Here is a 19,026-nt window from a genome sequence, read left to right on the forward strand (position 1 = left end):
AAAAATAATAATAACAGCAGTTCACGTTTTGTATCGTGTTTTTTTAAATAAGAATACTGGATATAGTGTATGGGGGGAATTTAAGTTGTTGCGGCCAGCCATGATCAAATCGATTACAAAACATGTCAACCTGGCAATGATGAATGCGCTATAGACTTTTCATTTGCAGGTAAAATACGTGTCGGCAGTTTTTCTGTCAACTATATTGATACGTTACCGTTTCAATATACGTATCCAGACATACAATACGTTTTATTAAATTAGCTTACTTATTAATAACCTTTATCCCCACTAACATAATGTGTTGTCCCATGAGACTCGATAAATAGTCGAGCTGTGCAGGTTCTCTCGCCATCCAAACGTCGTCGCTTATTCGTGACCACACCTGCAACGTTTAAAGTCCGGTCGACTGCGCACCGTTTTTTTGAGGCAGTGAGATAGTTCTTACGGACTCCGATTACAAGAGAGGAATTGAGGGGCTAGCTCCTGGCATTGATTATTGAACCGAGACCGGCTGTTAAGCTATGCTGCTACTCCCATGTATCGGATAGCATATGTTTAGGAAATAACTCTCCGGCGGTGATACAGTTCTAAGACGACCACCACACACACACTGAAGCGGACGGTTGAGAAAGCGACGGCCAGCATATCTGCGCTCACAGGTAAGTCAAAAACACAAGCATGTTTCTATCAAAAAATATATTTCTTGTCAGAGCATTAATTTCATACATGCGTTTTTGTCGATAATGTAGACATACGTAACTGGAACTTTCTCCTTAACTTTCATCAAATATTTATACGGAATAAATGACCAAAAAAGTGCGCACAGACGACAGTGTAGACATGTTTATGATACAATGTCTTTAATACAAACAACGATGTCGTCCCAGCAATCTTCATCAAATGTAAAGAATAAGTTATGGTTTGTATCTCTTAAAAGTAGGAAAGCAATTTGGATAGCGTGTCTGACAGTTAGACAGTAATCCTAGGAGAATGGTTTGAAATAAATAGATTGTTTGAGTCATCCTGTTGTGACACGTTGAATACAAATTGTCCGTAGCTGGAGGTACCTCTTCCACTATAGCTGTGTAGACAGTGAATGTTGAATAGCTCAAAATTATATTGTTTATCACATTTCTATGGTGGAAAATTGAAAACACGGTCCATAAAGATGTCAACGTCCATCATGGATGGCCATTTGTTGTTCAGTGCTAAGTTAAAATGTTAGACCATTATCGGAGATACACTCCAAAAATGTATTAAGCACCTTCTCATTGTGGTGGCAGTTAATGGACATTAAACCACCATCTACATTCACATTGGATTTGAGTTTTCCTTGAAACCTTCATCATAACTGGATTTAACTGTGGAATGGGAGTCAGGTGGCTGAGCGGTGAGGGAATCGGGCTAGTAATCCGAAGGTTGCCAGTTCAATTCCCGGTCATGCCAACTGACGTTGTGTCCTTGGGCAAGGCACTTCACCCTACTTGCCTCGGGGGGAATGTCCCTGTACTTACTGTAAGTCGCTCTGGATAAGAGCGTCTGCTAAATGACTAAATGTAAATGTAATGAATATTAACTTTTATTGACAGACAGGGTGGGATGGGTTTTCCAAAAGACTATACTGTTTTGTTTGTTTTGAAACCAGGAAGACGAAAGTTGTCACGCCCTAACCTTTGACCAGGAGATTTAGGCCTTCAACTCCCAAACAGTAAAACTTACATGATACCAGGTGTCTCTGTTGATGTATCATAAAAACCATAAGTCAGGAGCGTGAAACAGATAGCTGAGCTGTAACTTCAGCATAGTCACACACTATCACATGCTCTGGAAATTGGACTGTGTAAAGTTTGTTTACAGGCCCAGGGTCCGGTTATTCAGATTTCAAGTTGGAGTTGCGTTCGGCGTATCCAGTGTGTCTACAGAGGTGTGTGTGGGTGTGAAGACACTCTGGGTGCAGTGTGGTGCGGCGGTGGAGGTGGAGTTGCGGGGTGCAGTGTGGTGCGGCGGTGGAGGTGGAGTTTCGGGGTGAAGTGTGGTGCGGCGGTGGAGGTGGAGTTTCGGGGTGTGGTGCGGCGGTGGAGGTGGAGTTTCGGGGTGCAGTGTGGTGCGGCGGTGGAGGTGGAGTTTCGGGGTGAAGTGTGGTGCGGCGGTGGAGTTGCGGTGGTTGTGGGGTGCAGCAGGCCTCTGGAAGGCTGCCCTGATGAGATCAGGTTGTAGCCCAGGCTCCTGTTTCACAAGGCTGGGGGATTTGAACATGCTGAAGGCTCCCTCACAACCAATATGAGGGAGACAGGGAGGAACAGAAAGGGAAAAGGTGAGTGAGTTTTCTCTCGTCAGCAGAGCGGAGCAGAGGGGATGCGCATGTTAATTGCTGATTTGATTAGTGTTTTAATATTGCAGCTGTGCTGGATGAAGGCGGGTTCTGTCTGACCAGTGAGGACAATGCTTTCCACACTAGCAGGCCAATGGGGCGCTGTGTGACATGATCATCAGAGACAGCTCTGTAAGCGGACAGCGCATTGGACGAGGCTGTTTATCTGATCTTTGTCTGCTGTTTGGTTTCAGGCAGGCCGGTGACGAGGTAAAGAGAGGTGGCAGTCTGAGAAACTGCAATCTGAGACGACCGGTGACATCACCTCCCGGTCCTGATGCCGAGAGATGAAAACAACTGCTTGCTCAGGTAAGCTGTCTGCCTGTCTGCCTGTCTGCCTGTCTGCCTGTCTGCCTGTCTTTCTTTGTCTATGTGTATACTTAAAGGGAGCCAAAGATAGAGATGGGGAGTGAGAGATCTGAGAGAGAGAGAGAGACAGAGGGAGAGAGAGAGAGAGGGGGGGAAGAGAGAGAGAGGGGGGGGGGAGAGGGAGAGGGAGGAGAAGGGGAGAGAGAGGGAGAGAGAGAGGGAGAGAGGGGGGGGGGGGGAGAGAACGGGGAGGAACGTGAGAGGGAAAAGGGGGAAAAGTCGGGCATAGTGAAACAGCTGGTGGAAGCTATAATAACATATGAAACAAAAGTTAACCAAACCCTCCCCTCCCCTCCCTCTCTGTCTCTCCCTCTCTCCCTCTCTCCCTCTCTCCCGCCCTCTCTGCCTGGAGAAAATGTCCTGGGTCTCATCTTGGCTGACTGTGACTCTGCCCATTGTCCCCTCGGCGTGCTATGACAGAGCAGGGCAGAGCCCTCGAGGACCCAGACACCTAGTGAATAAAGAACCATTCAGACTCTCTCTATCTTGCTCGCACACTCTCCCATCCTGTCTTCCACACCAGCGTGGAGAAGCTGACTCCCTCCCCCTCCTCTCCCCCTCCTCTCCCCCTCCTCTCCCCCTCCTCACACCAGCCTGACGGGCCCTGGGACACTTGGCAGATGGTGCCAATCCTGACCCCTCTGCTCGCCCGCGGGGATCGCACCACCGGCAGAGAGAGAGAGAGAGATCCTAACGGGAACAGGAAGTGGAGGGAACGGCGTCGTCGGGGCAACGCACAGCCCAGCATCCTGCCAGAGGCCAGAAGATAAACACGTTGGCAGAAGGCCCCCAGCGCCCCATCGCGGGCCGTCGATTGCGCCAGTCCGAATCCGAGAGCTTGTTTTTCGCCGTCTCGTCCGTGCCTGTTGGAGGTTCTCTGGGAATGTGCTGACGAGAACCATCCAGAGGTGTGACTTGAGTTTGATCACCCCACAGAAACTCCATCTTTCTGGGCTGTGCTCATCTCTCCTTGCTGGCTCTTGGCTGGCCTCTCCGGTCTGTCTGAATTATTAAAAGGGCAATTTACCCCACAGTGAGCCTGACCATCGACAGCTCGGACGGTTTTATTATCCCTGGGTGACGCGTGTCCTGACTGGGGTCAAGGGTCAAAACCAGAAGCAGTTTCGAGGTCAAGGCAGGTTCATCCAATTTTCTCCACCCTGAACTTTTGCTTTGTCTCCTGTTTGAAAAGACAGAGACCACAAAGACCAAACTACCATTTCTGTTTTCCTGGGGTTCTCTTTGAAGACTGCGATTTTCGCTGTGCATTCTGATTAGTGCACAACAGCGTGTTCCTGTTTTAAAAAGCGTATCAACCTTAAATGAGACAGTAATGGCTTGCCAAATGAATTCAGCAGGACTTAATAACCAACAGGGAGTACTGAGTCTCGTAGCTCAGCAGGTAATTGCAGAAGAGTTTTGAGGTATTTTTTTTCTTTCTTTCGACCTTCAGCCCCAGACCCAGAGAGAAAGAAATCCATCTCATCTTCTGGAGTCGTTAGCAAAGAAAAAAGGCGAATCTGCATAGAGGAAGACGCACATGTGTTTATAACCAACAGACTATCTTCTCATGAGAAGAAGACATTTTGTGAGGTCAAGAGACTGGAGGACAGCCCACAGCAGAACAAAAACACCAGCTGATGAGAGTAGTATTTATGAGAGCAGGGTGATTCCCTGGCTGCTGTTATTGAAAGGGCATTGTTGAGATAAAAACTGAAGGCAAGCGCATGAGGGGCTGTGATTGTCTTGTGCTTTATGTGTTTGGAGCGATATGAAGCAGGAGAAAACGTTGCCAGTAACTGTGTTGAAAGAGCGAACCTGTGAGTCTGTTATTGTCCTTTCAGTTTGTGTGCTATTTCTGTGTTACTCATCACTGACACCAGGTCCAAGCCCACTGGGATTTAATTAGTGAGCTTCAAAACACACACACACCTTCACACACACACTCACATACTGTAGTCACACTCACTTACACACACACCTTCACACTAACCGTCATACTCACACACCTATGCACACACACACACTTCACAGGTACAAATTAAAACCGCCCTGAGCAGCCAATATTCACCACATCCTCTGTGTAATGAAGTCACCTTCGGTTCCCGCCGTCTGTCCTGCTCTGCTTCTCATATCTGTGTGGGATGAAAGCCGCGGCGTTCCAGCGGCCGTGCGGAGCGTGTGTTTGTGTACGCCGAGGCCTGGAGGACCTGTGTATGTGTGCGCGCTCGCGTCTCGCTCTGCTGACGTTGATAGTAAAGGCGCTGACAGGTTTTTAAAGACAAGCTGTCTGTGGGCTGTAACCTTGAGGGTCGCCGTGACTACAGGGACAGCCCATTGATAAAGGGATTAATAGTTGAGCCCCGTGGAAAGAGAGAGGACGATTTGCGGCGCCGCTATCTTCGTACGTCACGTCAGAGAGAATGGACCGGAGGCTGCCACACACACACACACACACACACACACACAGCAACACACACACACACACACACACACACACACAGTGCATTTAGAGATGCAGATGCTATGTTGTCTGTGTGTGTGTGTGTGTGTTGCTGTGTGTGTGTGTGTGTCTGTGTGTGTGTGTGTTGCTGTGTGACTTACAGTGTGCTCCTTCTCTTCCTGCAGGGATTTGGTTCTGCTACACCGAAGGAGATCTGGGATCCACCGAGGAGGAAGGTGATCTACTGAGGAGGAAGGTGATCTACTGAAAAGAGATGGGATCTACTGAAGAGAAGTGATCTACTGAAGAGAAGTGATCTACTGAAAAGAGAGGGGATCTACTGAAGAGAAGTGATCTACTGAAGAGAAGTGATCTACTGAAGAGAAGTGATCTACTGAGGAGAGGGGGATCTACTGAAGGGTGTTTCTTCTGGATCCATTGAAGCCACTGAGCATCTTTCTGGTTTCCCCACACTGTGTGTGTGTGTGTAAGGCTGGGAGGATGCCGGAGCTTGAGGACTTTCCCCCTCAGGAGGGGGGCCAGCAGGGGGCCGACCCGGCCCAGATCCAGCGCAGCGTCCTGGACGAGCAGGTGGAGCTGTGGTGGTTCCGCGAACCGGGCAAGTCTCTGCTGTGCTACTCTGTGTCGGTGCTGCTCATCCTGGGCTGCGGCCTGGGAGGCGTGGGCCTCCTCTCCACCACCACCAGCGTGTCCAGCGAGTGGCGTCTGGGCGCCGGCACGGCCCTGTGCCTGCTGGCACTGGCCGTGCTGCTCAAGCAGCTGCTCAGCTCGGCCGTGCAGGACATGAACTGCATCCGCAGCCGGCGGAGGATCGACGTGCTGAAGAGTGGCGGCCTGTCGGACCTCCTGGTGGTGCTGGGCACGGGACTGGCTCTCGTCCTCTGCGGGGCGGTGCTTCTGAAGCTGGCCCTGGTCAATCACATGCCCAAGCCGGGCCAGGCCCTCAACGACATGTACGTCTCCGGGGTGGTGATGCTGGTGGGCGGGGGGGGCGGCGGTGGCGGGGGTGGGGGTGTACGCGCTGGTGGTGTTCCTGCTGGAGGGGAGCAGGCCTGGGCGGAGGCTGAGAGATAGGGTGGTGGGGGTCTTCACCATCTCAGGTCACATGAACCACCGCGCCCGGAGAGAGACCACCTCCAGCCTGGCCAACCTCATATGAGGCGCTGACCAACACACACGCTCCATGCTAAGCATCACCTTGGACGACAATTGGCGAGTTTGGCTGCTTGATCGTAAAGCCACATGGTACTAAACCTCTTGGGAAGATGTTTGTGGCACGAGAGGAGGAGAGGAGAGTCTGATCTACTCTTTCTGTTTCTACAGTTCAAACCTCGGGCTCACGCTATATGGCTGCACTGTGATTTATGCCACTACTGGATAAACTGAACTAGGGAGATCCACTGCACTGACACTAGCAGGCATGAACCATCAGATGAACGTTGTCCTGCTGTCACCAGACACACAGCAGTATGGAATATACTCTATGTCCACGAAGACTGTCCTCTATGGAGCGATTAAACCATCAAATTATGTGACTTGAATCATTCACAATTGTACCCCCCTTGACCAAACTAAATGAGTACCTGTCGATCTAATGACATGTCTTTGTCATGCCTTCAATTCCTGTTCCTCAGCACCCCTGAAACTCTACTACTGTAGAGTTTGTTGTGTTTTAATTCTTTGTCAGTGCAAAGAATTAAAACACTGCATAGTGTTTTTTTATGACTGTCCTGTGACTTCACATTCAGCAGAGCTGACCTGACCCTCAACCAGCGTTCACTGAATTTAATCAAGAATCCCGAGAGAAGGATATGGCATTGTTGCCATGGTTAAGTTTTAACAGTATGTGTTTGTGTATGTGTGTGTTTGTGTGTGTGTCACACATTATCAGGGCTAGGCATATGAGAAGCTGGACAAACGGGTCACACAGTCGACCATTGTGGCTCGATGACGGACAGTCCTGCCGTGGAACAATGGCCCACACACACACGCGGTCTGGAGCTGGCATTGCTCTGTACCAAGCACACACACACACACACGGCATGTTCAGCGACTGCACCAGTACAAGTGTAATCCCTCAATGATGGTATGGAGACAGGGGGCATCAAGAATGTGTGTCCATGAAGGAGACAGAGACAGAGAGAGAGAGACAGAGAGAGAGAGAGAGACAGAGAGCGACAGAGAGAGAGAGAGACACAGAGAGAGAGAGAGATGGCCTGCCTCCTCTCTTTCTCACCAAAGATTCATTCTCAAAGATATTGTACAAAGTTGTTTATTTTTATAAATATTTCCCTTTTCTTTCCCGATTGACAAGCACTGTTAATGAATGAATAAGACTGAAAACACACACACACACTTAAAATTACAGCCACAGAGAAAAAAAGAGAACATTTAAAAAAGCTATCTGAAAATAAAAGTCAGTTGTCTCCCATTAATAGGAGCGTATTCAGCCTGATGAGAAGAGAAACATTTGTGGTCACGGAAAATTGACTTGAGCCGTTTTCTCCAACCTGAATTCCATCGTGCGACAGATTGAGCTGCTGAACTGATAGGCAGCGCATTCACAAAGGAGGTGGGATTTAGACAAACACCCGTGTCAAAAAGGTTAGGATTTAGCCTTCAAAGTGAAAGAATAACAGAATTTATGACCTAGACCTTCCCCTGCATATGGCTGAACACCATGGCTGTTTTGGGTATCAGTGACATGTAAAGATACAGACCCTCGGCTTTGTCTGAGCCTGTCGGGGTCATCGTTTCTAGTTCAGATCCTTCGTAGATTCACCTCAATGAGTTACCCAAGCCTGGCCTCTTAACTACTTCCTGGTACAGGAGACAAAGTCTAGATAGAGTACTATTTCCTGGTTAAGTACTCTACTTTCTGGTAAAGTACAGTACTTCCTGGTCTAGGACACTATTTCCTGGTACAGTACACAACTTCAAAAACCATGACTTAAAAGAAACATGAGGGGTAAGGATGGTTGTGTTCCAGCCCAGGGACTGGCTCACGGGAACACACACCTGTGAACATCAGATAGAGTTCCACAGGTAGCCACGGTGATATGCTTATCTCATCACAGAGAGGAATCTGTTTACAGCTCTTTGAAAAATTAACCCAGACAACAGATTAATACCCCCCTGCTTCCTCCCCCCCCCCTCACACACACACACACACCTTTACTATACAACATCAGCTTTATATCAGGCTGTATAAAACATGCAGGTTCCAATAGAAGCACACATTCAACATAATTCTGTTACGCAGATACCACAAGAAAAACCCCAATAGTCAGAACATTACGATGACATGTAATCAATCCTAAAAGTCTACCATACTAAATTCAATATTCTACAGATAAAATGTTTCTTTTGGGTGCTGCATCTGGTTTTCGGACTCAGAGAGAGGGAGAGACAGAGAGAGAGAGACAGAGAGAGTCAGACAGACAGAGAAAGAGAGAGACAGACAGAGAAAGAGAGAGACAGAGAGAGAGACAAACCCATCTTCCCTTGGAGAGGGTTGAAAGTTTGCTGTGTTCCCCTTTTCCTGTCCTCTGCTGTCCCTTCCTCCAAAAGTAGGCAGAGGGAGAGGGAGGGAGGGAGGGATGGAGAGAGGGAAAGAGAGAGGGAGAGAGAGAGAGAGAGAGAGAGAGAGAGAGAGAGAGAGAGAGAGAGAGAGAGAGAGAGAGAGAGAGAGAGAGAGAGAGAGAGAGAGAGAGAGAGAGAGAGAGGGGGAGAGAGAGAGAAGATCCATTTGTCTGGCAGCACGCTTGCCCTTAGTTCGTCCGAAGCTGATAATCTGCCAGAAGGAGAGATGTCCGGGCAATACGTTAGCACGGGTTCTATCCATCATCACCTAGCCCCTCCCCCCCTCCCTGTACTGGGCCAATCCCATTACAGGCAACATTAACGAGTTTAGCATCCTAAACTCGCAGGTGGGGGGAGGGGGCTTGGAGATCACATTGGGGTCAGTGGATATGCTGTTGTGGCTTTCCAACGCCCGCTTATGAATAAGTCAACACTGCCAGTGTAAGGGATCCCAGTGTTACTTTCTCTCCCTCCTTCACCCCTCGCTTTTTATCTTTCCGTCTTACGTCTCTCTCTCTCTCTCATCCCCCTTCTCATTCCCTTTCCTCTATCACTCTCCCTCTCTCCCTTTGTCTCCTTTCTCGCTCTCCCCTTTCCTTTTTCCCCTCTCTCTCTTTTCCCTTACTCCCTCTCCCCCTCCCTCCCCCTCCCTCCCCTCAGCATGAGCAGAAAGGTGATAGGCACCTCGGCGTACAGAGCAGTGAACAGTAAACCTTGTGGCGCTGGAAGGTGTTATTATTCAGTCCCTAAACCACGGCCGTGCGCTGACGGATGGTCTGATGGCCCGGGTCACGGCTGGGTGACATCAGGATCACCTCACATCCAGACACACGTCTGTCCAAAGGCCTTGTACACACTCACAAGTGAACAGACCTTAGATATACAGTGTGTGTGTGTGTGTGTCTTACCTCCACTCTGTGTGATGTAGCGTACCCATGGTAACGCTTGATAACCACTCTTCTCAATGATCTTTAAGTAGCGTACCTGGGAAGCCATGATAGGGGGCCATTAGACAGGATACAGTTGGATATCACACACACCTGGTTCAGTCGTCGTGGTCTTACCTGGATTCCAGACACGGTGAAATAGGGGATCTCAAAGCTGACAGTGATCGGCCTCTTTCCTTCCAGTTCGTCGCTCTCCACGCTTGGCATGCCAAAGTGGGCTCTCATTGTGTACTCCTTACCACCCTACACACACACACACTCTCAACAACCTTGACATTTCCAAGCCTCTGAGCATCTTTCCATCTCCATGGCAACTTAACACCTGCTATGGTAAGAAGTGATCAACACAGTGTTAGATCTACCTAACCACTACACCATAGTGAGGCTGAGCATAGGTACATGCACATCTGTACAGCCGACGTCCTGGTTGAACAAAGGGTTGCCAGGTGGGCTCAAACTACCCGCAGACACGTCAAGCGTTTCTAACGGCTTTCATCAGTAATTAGTGGGGCGACTGTAGACTGTGACGCACGGCAGACCCTGAGCTTGTCCTGAGGCTTGCCTCGCTGTTGTCCCTGAGAGACATGGAAGTGTAGTGACGTGCAAATGTCTCACAAAACGGCAGAACTCAAGAGAAACCCGCAACCTGACACGTGGAGTACATGTGGAGAACATCGACTGAAAACACGACTGAAAACCGACTTCAAAGCGTCTGAAGCGCGGCTGTGCCGGCATTCTTACAGGGAAGGACTTGATGTTCCACACCGCCACGTTCTTCTCCGGGACCCACTTGGCGCTTCCTGTGCTCGTCTTGAACTTGGGCGAGTCGGCGTCGCTCGGCACCGGCACCAGGATGCACACGCTGTTGGCAGTGGAACGGCTCTTGAACTGGCTCCGGGCCTGGAGGGTCAGGGGTCAGGGGTCAGGGTGGGACGTAAAAGATGGCGTCTTATTGAAGCTAGGCTTCGGGGCGGCGGCCGTCGGGGCGGCGGCCGTCGGGGCTGTGTGACAGACAGACGGGAGGAGTGTAACTGACCTTGACCTTGATCTCCACTCTGCTGTGAGAGAACCTCTCAATCACACTCTCAATCCATATGAGGGGCTTCATCTGTCACGGGAGGGGAGAGGAAGGTCAGCACGGCTCAGTGTGTGTGTGTGTGTGTGTGTGTGTGTGTGTGTGTGTGTGTGTGTGTGTGTGTGTAGGACTGACCGTGGTGTTGAGGCGGTAGGACATGAGCTCGCTCTCTCCGTCCGGAGGGATGAAGGAGATGGTGCGGTCGTTCTCGAAGCGTGACAAACGAACGCACTGATGAAACTTGACATCTTCCAGCTCCACAGTCTTGCTCTTCTCTCCTGAACACACACACGTATGTACCAGCAGAGGTCACTGTTTACCTTCTCAGCGTGTTCACATGGGCAACCTGACCTCAGCCCACATGAAGAAGAAAACCGCTGAGTCAAAGCACGTTTAAGTCTTGCGTCCATCTGTCTGTCAGTGTATATTTTGTCAGATATCTTCCCCACCTCTCCAGACTGCCCTTCCCCCCCTCCACCGCCCCCCTGCCCTCCACCGCACCCTCCCCCCCCCCCTCCACCGCACCCTGCCCCCCCCCCCCCCCCCCCATCGATGCCGTGGGCTGTATATTCATGCAGGCGGCGGTCCGGGGGGCATCTTTCATCTGAGGTTCTCGCCTGGAGGGAGGAGATTATCAACCAGACGAGAAGAGGAGGAGGTGGAGGTGAAAGACGAAGAGAAGCAAATGGAGAGGGAGGGGAGGGGTCGGGGAGAATACTGAAACTGATGGGAAGGAGGTGGAGGAGTGGAACTGTCAATGTGAGTGTGTTTGTTTTTAAACTCTGTCTTTGTTTCAGTGGAAGAATAAAAACGACAGGGAGAGAGAGAGAGAGTCAGACACAGAGAAAGAGAGTCAGACAGAAAGAGATACAGAGAGACAGATAGAGCTACGTAGACAGAATAACTCACTGCCAGTGATCTCGAAGAGGACTTTGTCGTTGAGGCCCAGTCTGAGCTCGGGCATCCCAGAGAGCACCACCTTCAGCTTGATGCTGCCTACAATCTCACTGCGGAGGACACTGCCCGTAGCACTGACCTGCATGGTGGGGGTGGAGGGGTGAGGAAGGGGTGGGGTGGGGTGGAGGGGTGAGGGAGGGGTGGGGTGGGGTGTAGGGGTGATGGTGGGGTGGGGTGTAGGGGTGGTTGGGGTTGGCACACCCAGAGGGAAGGGAGGAGGGGCCGTGAGAATGGGACGGAAGGGAGACCTGGGTTCGAAACATAAAGGTTTTCACCCTGGTCTGGGTCCTGGCTACCCAGGAGCTACAGAGCAGGTCTGGACGGTGATGTCACGGTGATGTCACCACCGTGAAGCCGTCGGCACTGCTGTTCCTCCTAACGACAGCGAGGGGTGTGGCCACGCCTCCACCCGTCTCTGACCTCACCATGACGACAGGCCTCATAGGCTGCCTGCGAGGGCCGCTGAGGGGCCAATCACATCGCAGGGTTGTTGTCGAGGAGGAAATAGTCGACTTCAGGCCGGTCATTCTCACAGTGTTTTACGATTTAGCAATAAGCTGTGTACAGCAGTGAGCTGGATTTAGACAATGTTTGCCTTTGCGAGGACAACGGTCTGGACTTAGCCTTTGTTAAAGCTAGCGGAGGTAGTGAGAGACATACTCTATCAAAACTCAGCTCACCTGACTTAAATCTGTCTTTTTTACTGCCTGTCACCCGCAAGTTTTAAAAGTCTATACACACACGACAACATACTCCACACATAGCGCACTAAATCAACAACAAAAAGTGTAACCAATGGTCCTTTAACCCTTGTGTTATCTTCGGGTCATTCTGACCCATCAGTCATTGTGACCCACCGTCGTATTGCGACAGATTTACCTCCTACAAAAACAAAGTGAAGCATTTTCTTTTAACTGTCGGGCTGTCTCAGACCCCCCACATTGCAATGGTTAAAAGAAAATAATTTTTATTTGTTTTTGTATTGGGTAAAATTGGGTAAACACAACGGTGGTTCGTTATGAACCTTTGGGTCATGTGACCCGAAGGCAGCACAAGTTAAACTACTTATGTCTAGTATTTATGGTCTACTAACTGTAAATGCTTAACAAACGGTATATTTAAATTTCCATTGCGTTAATTCATGGTTTTGATTACAAAGACGTGCTGTCAGCAATCAGAATGCCGGTGAATAATACAACTTCTCGATGGAAAGAGAGAAGGTTCTGAGAAACTCAAATAGGGAAGTGGCAATGACCCACAGTTGCATCTGGATCAGCGTTGTGTCAACAAGCAAAAAAGATTTACATTTCAGAGTTACTGAGTAGGATGGGGGAAGATTCTGAATCAAAGAGAGACAGAGCTCACCAGCAGGTTAACCGACTCGATGACGTCCATGAACACCTCGTTCTTTCTGTACTTGATGCCCTCTGACCTCCAGGACACAGCGTTGGTGACAGTGGCGGGGGGGCGGGGGGCCCCCACCTCCAGCTTGTGGCCCTGCTGGGTGATGTACCTGGCGGGTGAGGAAGGGAGAGGAAGGGGGAGGGGTGCAGTGTGAGGGCAAGGATAGAGAAGGAGCACCCAAGTTGACCTGCTCAACAGGACTTGTGACTGAGGCTGAGATCTGCTAGGGAACCAGGATAGCACCCAGTCAGGAAGTGAGACTGTGTCATGAGACAGGATACAGTGTTGAGTGAGAGAAAGGACTTCCTGGGGCTGTTTGCACAGCCAGCTAGCTAGTCGTGTGTGTAATTAGAGATGGGATTGGAACAAGCAAGCTTACAGGATTCCGGTGTGAAGGCAAAACTCTGATCAGTCAAACATATCAAAGCTCCCGTTAGAATCAATACACCTTCAGATCCAGTATATAATAAGTATATTCTGCTGTGTGTGTGTGTGGCTAGGGCTGTTCCCTCTACTGAGGGAACAGTCCTGATCCATGGGGACATGGGGACATTGAGATCCTTTTGTGTTGCATCTGTGCAAACACGTGACCCAGGTTATTCCAGTAACGGAACACCTGCCCCCTGCCCCTCACGACTCACAGACAGGTGACACTGCGCACCACACGTCGTCAAGTGTGAACACACAACAACGCACAGACACACCCAAACTGTGTGTATACCCTTGATAGATCTTTCCTCTGTTTTGCAAGTAAACACCCTCCTCCCCCCTCCCCCCTCCCCAGGCCCCCCAGCCCTCCCCCTGCCCCCCAGCCCTCCCCCTGCCCCCCAGCCCTCCCCCCTGCCCCCTCCCCAGGCCCCCCAGCCCTCCCCCTGCCCCCCAGCCCTCCCCCTGCCCCCCAGCCCTCCCCCTGCCCCCTCCCCAGGCCCCGCAGCCCTCCTTGGGGTAATGGTGGATTGATCCAATCGTCTACATATAAACCCTGCGGCAGCCTGCAGACTTTCCCCCTTCGTCAGCTTGGAAGGTGCCCGCCTGCCTACAAGCCAATCCCAAAACAGACGCTACAGAAACCAGGTGGGTCTATTTCAGAGGAAGGCCGTTGACACGGCGACCCTGTGGCATTCTATTCTAAACCCAGCCCCTCCCCCCCACTCCCCCCCATCCTCCCATCTCTGATCTCAACGTGTCACTGCCTCTCCCAGCTCGGACAGATGAAAGACTAACAAGCTGGGGATGATTGTTTGTTTGCAACTCGCTCCTGCTATTGAAATGCAGATGACAGAATCAGAGAGCACCGAATTGGTTGGAGAACTGACTGCTTAGCTCGATTGTACCTTCCAAAACATGCGCATACACACACAGTGGAGTGGTGGTGCAGGTGGAGGGGAGAGGGGAGGAGGTTGAGAGTTAGAGACTGGAGAAGTCTGAGGATGGGAGGGGGCTGGGGAGGGGGAACTAGGGAGCTCAGTGTGTCTCTGTATTGAGTGCAGCCAGCTGACAGTGGCATTGTGTGTCTGCGTGTGTGTGTGTGTCAGCCAGAGACTGGCAGTTATCAGCACTATTCAGCGACCAAGCCACCAAGACAGAAAAAACACAGTCATCCATGCTAAGAGCAAAGGCAATTCATTACGGATCTCCATCAATGCCGGTTTTGTCAGAGTACGCCGGCCGGCTATTTGATCATAAAACTGAACAATATCACATGTTGCGCAATGAGGGCTTCAATTAAAGGTGCAACACTAATTACTGATAGGTAATTGGGCAGACATAAAGTGTGTGTTGCCGTGGCAGCGTGGCCCTCATTAAGAGCATGCTAAAGCTACCCGGGAACATGGCACCTTTCCCAGGAGTCCTGATGGGAACACACAAACAAGGCTGCTCGCCTGGCTAACGAGCTAAACCCACTGAACCCTGTGTGCTCCATCACTAGCCTGGATGCTAGCCTGAAAGCTAGCATAATTGCTAGCTTGGATGCTAGCCTAAATCTTAGCCTGACAGCTAGCTTGGATGCTAGCCTAAATCTTAGCCTGACAGCTAGCTTGGATGCTAGCCTGGATGCCAGCCTAAATACTAGCCTGACAGCTAGCCTAAATGCTAGTATGAAAGCTAGCCTAAATGCTGGTCAGGATGCTAGATGCTAGCCTGCATTAGCATTGCCAAGTCCGAGCAAGACCGGATGGTTCTGACAGGCTAAGCGAGGCCACTCACTCTTGCAGGATCTTGCTGTCTGTCGTCTGAGGGAAGCCAAAGTCCATAATCTCATCCATCAGCTCGTAGACCGTCACAAAGTTGTCACGGATACTCTCCTCCTCCAACTCCTTGAAGTACTCTTTGAACACCTGCAAACAGTCAGACAAACAGGTGATCAGCGTGTGAGTGTGTGTGTATGTGTGTGTGTGTGTACACACAGGTGTAATCATGTTATACTAACCTCCACTATTTTGTAGAGAAAGGAGTACACCAAACCAGCATTGGCGTTCTTCTTGGTCATTGCCACCACTGAAAATAGTCAGTTAAGTAAAATACCTTATTTTCCTTTCACTTTTCAAATCCATACAATGAAGTCACAAAGCTTAAGAAGGGAGGTGATCTGAGCGCAGGACTTCCTGTGGCGAAGGATACGGTAAAGGTTGCTGTGTTTGATCCACAGGAAGTGGGCAGAGCCGTGGGCTACCAGAGGCGACATGTCCTCCTCCTCCTCCATCCTCAGCAGGATGGGCATGAAGTGGTCGATCTCATTCATGTCCATGTTCCCCATGTAGTTCCTGCATATCAGCACCTGGCCACGGGCAACAACCACACAGAGATGCATGACGACAAAAATGTTTAATGTAACGGGCCCCTCGAACAGTACAACTGGCCCCCAGCTTGCCCCCCCCCGGTTGAAATGGTCTAGAACCTCCACTGAGGTGTCCTGTGTTCAGCCTGAATGGATGCAGCTAGCGAGAAGGCTGACTATTCACAAAACATCCAATCACCGACACAAACAAGTGAATGCAAGGACCCGTCAAATTAAAACAGTTGTGGTGAAAGACACACCAGATCCAGCCAGGGGCGGGGGGAGGCACCGTAAACTCCCCGCCACGTCCCAAAACAAAACGAACCGAGATGACTCAGCGTTCAGAGTCGGTGGAGCCGGCAGGACCAGGAAGGAGCGAGGAGAGAGATCAAAGCCCACGCTTGATGGAGCTCAGACACTGAAGACACGGCAAGGAACATTCCGGTAGCAGAAGGCCCTCCACGGCAACAAGGCCAGGCCGGCCCCCGACAACAAAGAAGAGGAAATAGGAAAATAAAGAAAGAGGGAAATGCCAGAGAGCGCTGATCTGGGAGAGTGAAAGGATACGGACAGAGAAACAAATCTATGTTTCTACAAAGGGAAACGGGAAACCAAAGACTGGCTTGAAGGATCTTAGAGAACGCAATTTGTATTTGTAGCAGGAAGCCAGAAAGGGAAATTATGTTTTGTTACATCATGTAGTTTCTGATTTATTGAGACATGAAGACTTTATTCATGGTTAAACTTTGCAACAGTTGCATTTGTACTGGTGTGTGTTCAGAATGTATTGAGGCTTGGGGAATATTGTATATTGACTTGACCTTATCGAGTTTCTAATACATGCTTTGGGTAAAAATATGGTACCTGAGTTCATACTGCTGTCAGTGACACTGTAGATAAGTATTCCTGCTAAATCCATCGAGGTTGCTGACATGACATTTGCAACAGACACTTTATTAAGTCTCATATGAAGGAAATATGCTCATATTGAATGTCATGTCACAAATACTTCAGTATTGGGTCATGGCAGATTGGTTTTGAGTGAATGAATTCAATCCAGTTAACTGAAATACGATTCTAAGGGTCCTTTAACTGAATCTTCAGTATGGAATCATTTCAAGCCACCTCTGTTCCTTCCCCTCCTCCTATTGTAATCACATTCATCTGAACAGGCAGAGAAAAGATGCTCATTCACAAGCGTGTTCTCCACTGCCTGCTAAATATAACCACACATCTGACATCCAACTTCAGCTTTCTCATCCAAACCTGTATTTCTGCCGTGACATTTGTATTCAGCTGATAATTCAACACATAAGGTTAAAGTGAGGACACACACACAGTAACACTGACACACACACAGTAACAGAATACACACACAGAGAAACTGACACACAAACACTAGTCACTGGTGGAGATAAGGCCTCCCTACACCACAGAGATCTAAGAGAGATGCTAATACTCGAAGCATCCTGAGTGAGAAACGTTCGGGGGATTAGACGGGGGGGGTTTTGGATCCACCTTCACTATCTCTGGGGTGTGGGGTCTGGGGGGCGTTTTAACAAGGGTTGGAAGGTAATACTTCACTTTCTTCCAGAAGACTCTACAGCGCTCATGAGGCTGTTTAGAGGCTGGAGAAAAAGGACCCACTGGTCAATGAGGCCCCGCCGCAGGCTGTGTTTAGAATCAATTTTGCCTGCATACGGTTTGACCTAGATGGGTGAACATCTCTGCGAGGCTAAAGGCAGGTCACTCAATGGGAGGCAAACATCTGTGAACAATCGATGCATTTAGAACAAGCCTGAGTAAACTACACGATACAGTCCTCTAGAGTGCTCTGAAATCTTCAAATGTTGAGGTTTTTAAATGTCACCGACATTGACACCATCAACATGGCTTTGTATTTGTTGACACTCAGTAGATGAATTCATAACTCCGGTTGGACTATACCGTACGATTATTGGATGGTGCGGCACAAAGCAATTATTAATCAACATCAAACTTATGCAATTTAGACCAAGTCTTCTCCCAGTGTGAAGGTATAGCCACGAGAAGCCAAGTCAGCAGCATCTGAGGGTCATCTGACCAGGTTATGAGACTGGTCCCCAAGGCTTGAGGTATTGGATTGCCACAGGGCTGAGATGGGAGAAGCTCTTTAATCAGCACGATAAGGAATCCCAGGGTGAATGGACTGATAATCCATCCTTCAGACACCCCACAGGCACGGATCTTTTCCTATCTGCATATCAACACTCACACAGATGGGACCAGACATAATAATGACCAGACACAATAAGGAACATTATCAGATACTTCACAATAGCTTGGGATCGATTTAGCCTACATGGGGGGACGCAGATTTTTATCCTGCTTTAGTAGGATGTGATTTGATTTTACTATACGACGATTTACTAAAGTATAAGCTCGAGCAAAGTGAAGGTTGACTGGACAGGTTAACAATAATTTAGAGTCTAATATATGATAATGAAGGCGGTATTTTAGAGAAAAGGTGCTGTCTGGAAGAAACAGTGAACTGTTGGAACCATCCACTGAATGCTACTCCTTGTGCCGCATAACTAGTTTGGCAAGTTTTGTTTCTATTCATAACACGTCGATAATTCATTGTGCATTTTGAAGTGACGTTGATGTGAAAATCAGTAGCCTACTATAATGTTATCATTCACATTACACTACGTGTATCACGTGTACAAATTAAAGGTGTATTAAACATTGCAAGTCATAAGCGCACAAAACATAACGTTTCTAAAGCAGGTGTCCTTCGCTACGCTGTCGAAGAGATACATGTTGCAACTTCTCCGCCTGTAGATTCTTTGGTCGCGACTCACCTTTCCTTTGAGGTCCAATATAAATATCGCAGAGGCCGACATCCTGGTATATCGAACTCCTGAACTGCTGAAGAAACTGTATTGTAACTTTGTAAATTCCCTAAAACATGCCAGTCAATTGAGGAGAGGCAGCAACGCTTCCATCTTCCAGGCAGTCGCCCCGTCATTCACTACGGCTGAGCTCTTTTCCGGGTGCCGTGTGTTTCGGCGTCAGACCTGTCGAACAGCTTTC

The 19,026-nt window shown here is 49.4% G+C and overlaps 2 protein-coding genes across 2 annotated transcripts; one reads left to right on the top strand and one right to left on the bottom strand.

Annotated features, from left to right (window-relative positions):
• The first annotated feature begins 1 nt into the window (after position 1).
• Positions 2-7,357, top strand: LOC134012829 (transmembrane protein 125). Its single transcript, XM_062452454.1, is given in 4 exon segments — positions 2-662; positions 2,573-2,683; positions 5,372-6,193; positions 6,195-7,357. Coding segments are annotated over 2 exon segments (678 nt in total). The 5' UTR covers positions 2-662; positions 2,573-2,683; positions 5,372-5,687; the 3' UTR covers positions 6,367-7,357.
• A 106-nt stretch (positions 7,358-7,463) lies between these two features.
• Positions 7,464-19,025, bottom strand: ap1m3 (adaptor related protein complex 1 subunit mu 3). The gene is made up of 12 exons (XM_062452455.1): positions 18,795-19,025; positions 15,795-15,951; positions 15,604-15,671; positions 15,381-15,511; positions 13,134-13,281; positions 11,721-11,847; positions 10,947-11,089; positions 10,773-10,844; positions 10,478-10,636; positions 9,854-9,979; positions 9,698-9,773; positions 7,464-9,000 (listed from the first exon to the last, which is right to left on the bottom strand). The coding sequence occupies exons 1-12, from the start codon at positions 18,834-18,836 to the stop codon at positions 8,978-8,980; spliced, it is 1,272 nt and encodes a 423-aa protein (XP_062308439.1). The 5' UTR covers positions 18,837-19,025; the 3' UTR covers positions 7,464-8,977.
• Between the last annotated feature and the right edge of the window lies 1 nt (position 19,026).

This window comes from Osmerus eperlanus, chromosome 26, assembly GCF_963692335.1.
Source record: "Osmerus eperlanus chromosome 26, fOsmEpe2.1, whole genome shotgun sequence".
NCBI lineage: Eukaryota > Metazoa > Chordata > Actinopteri > Osmeriformes > Osmeridae > Osmerus > Osmerus eperlanus.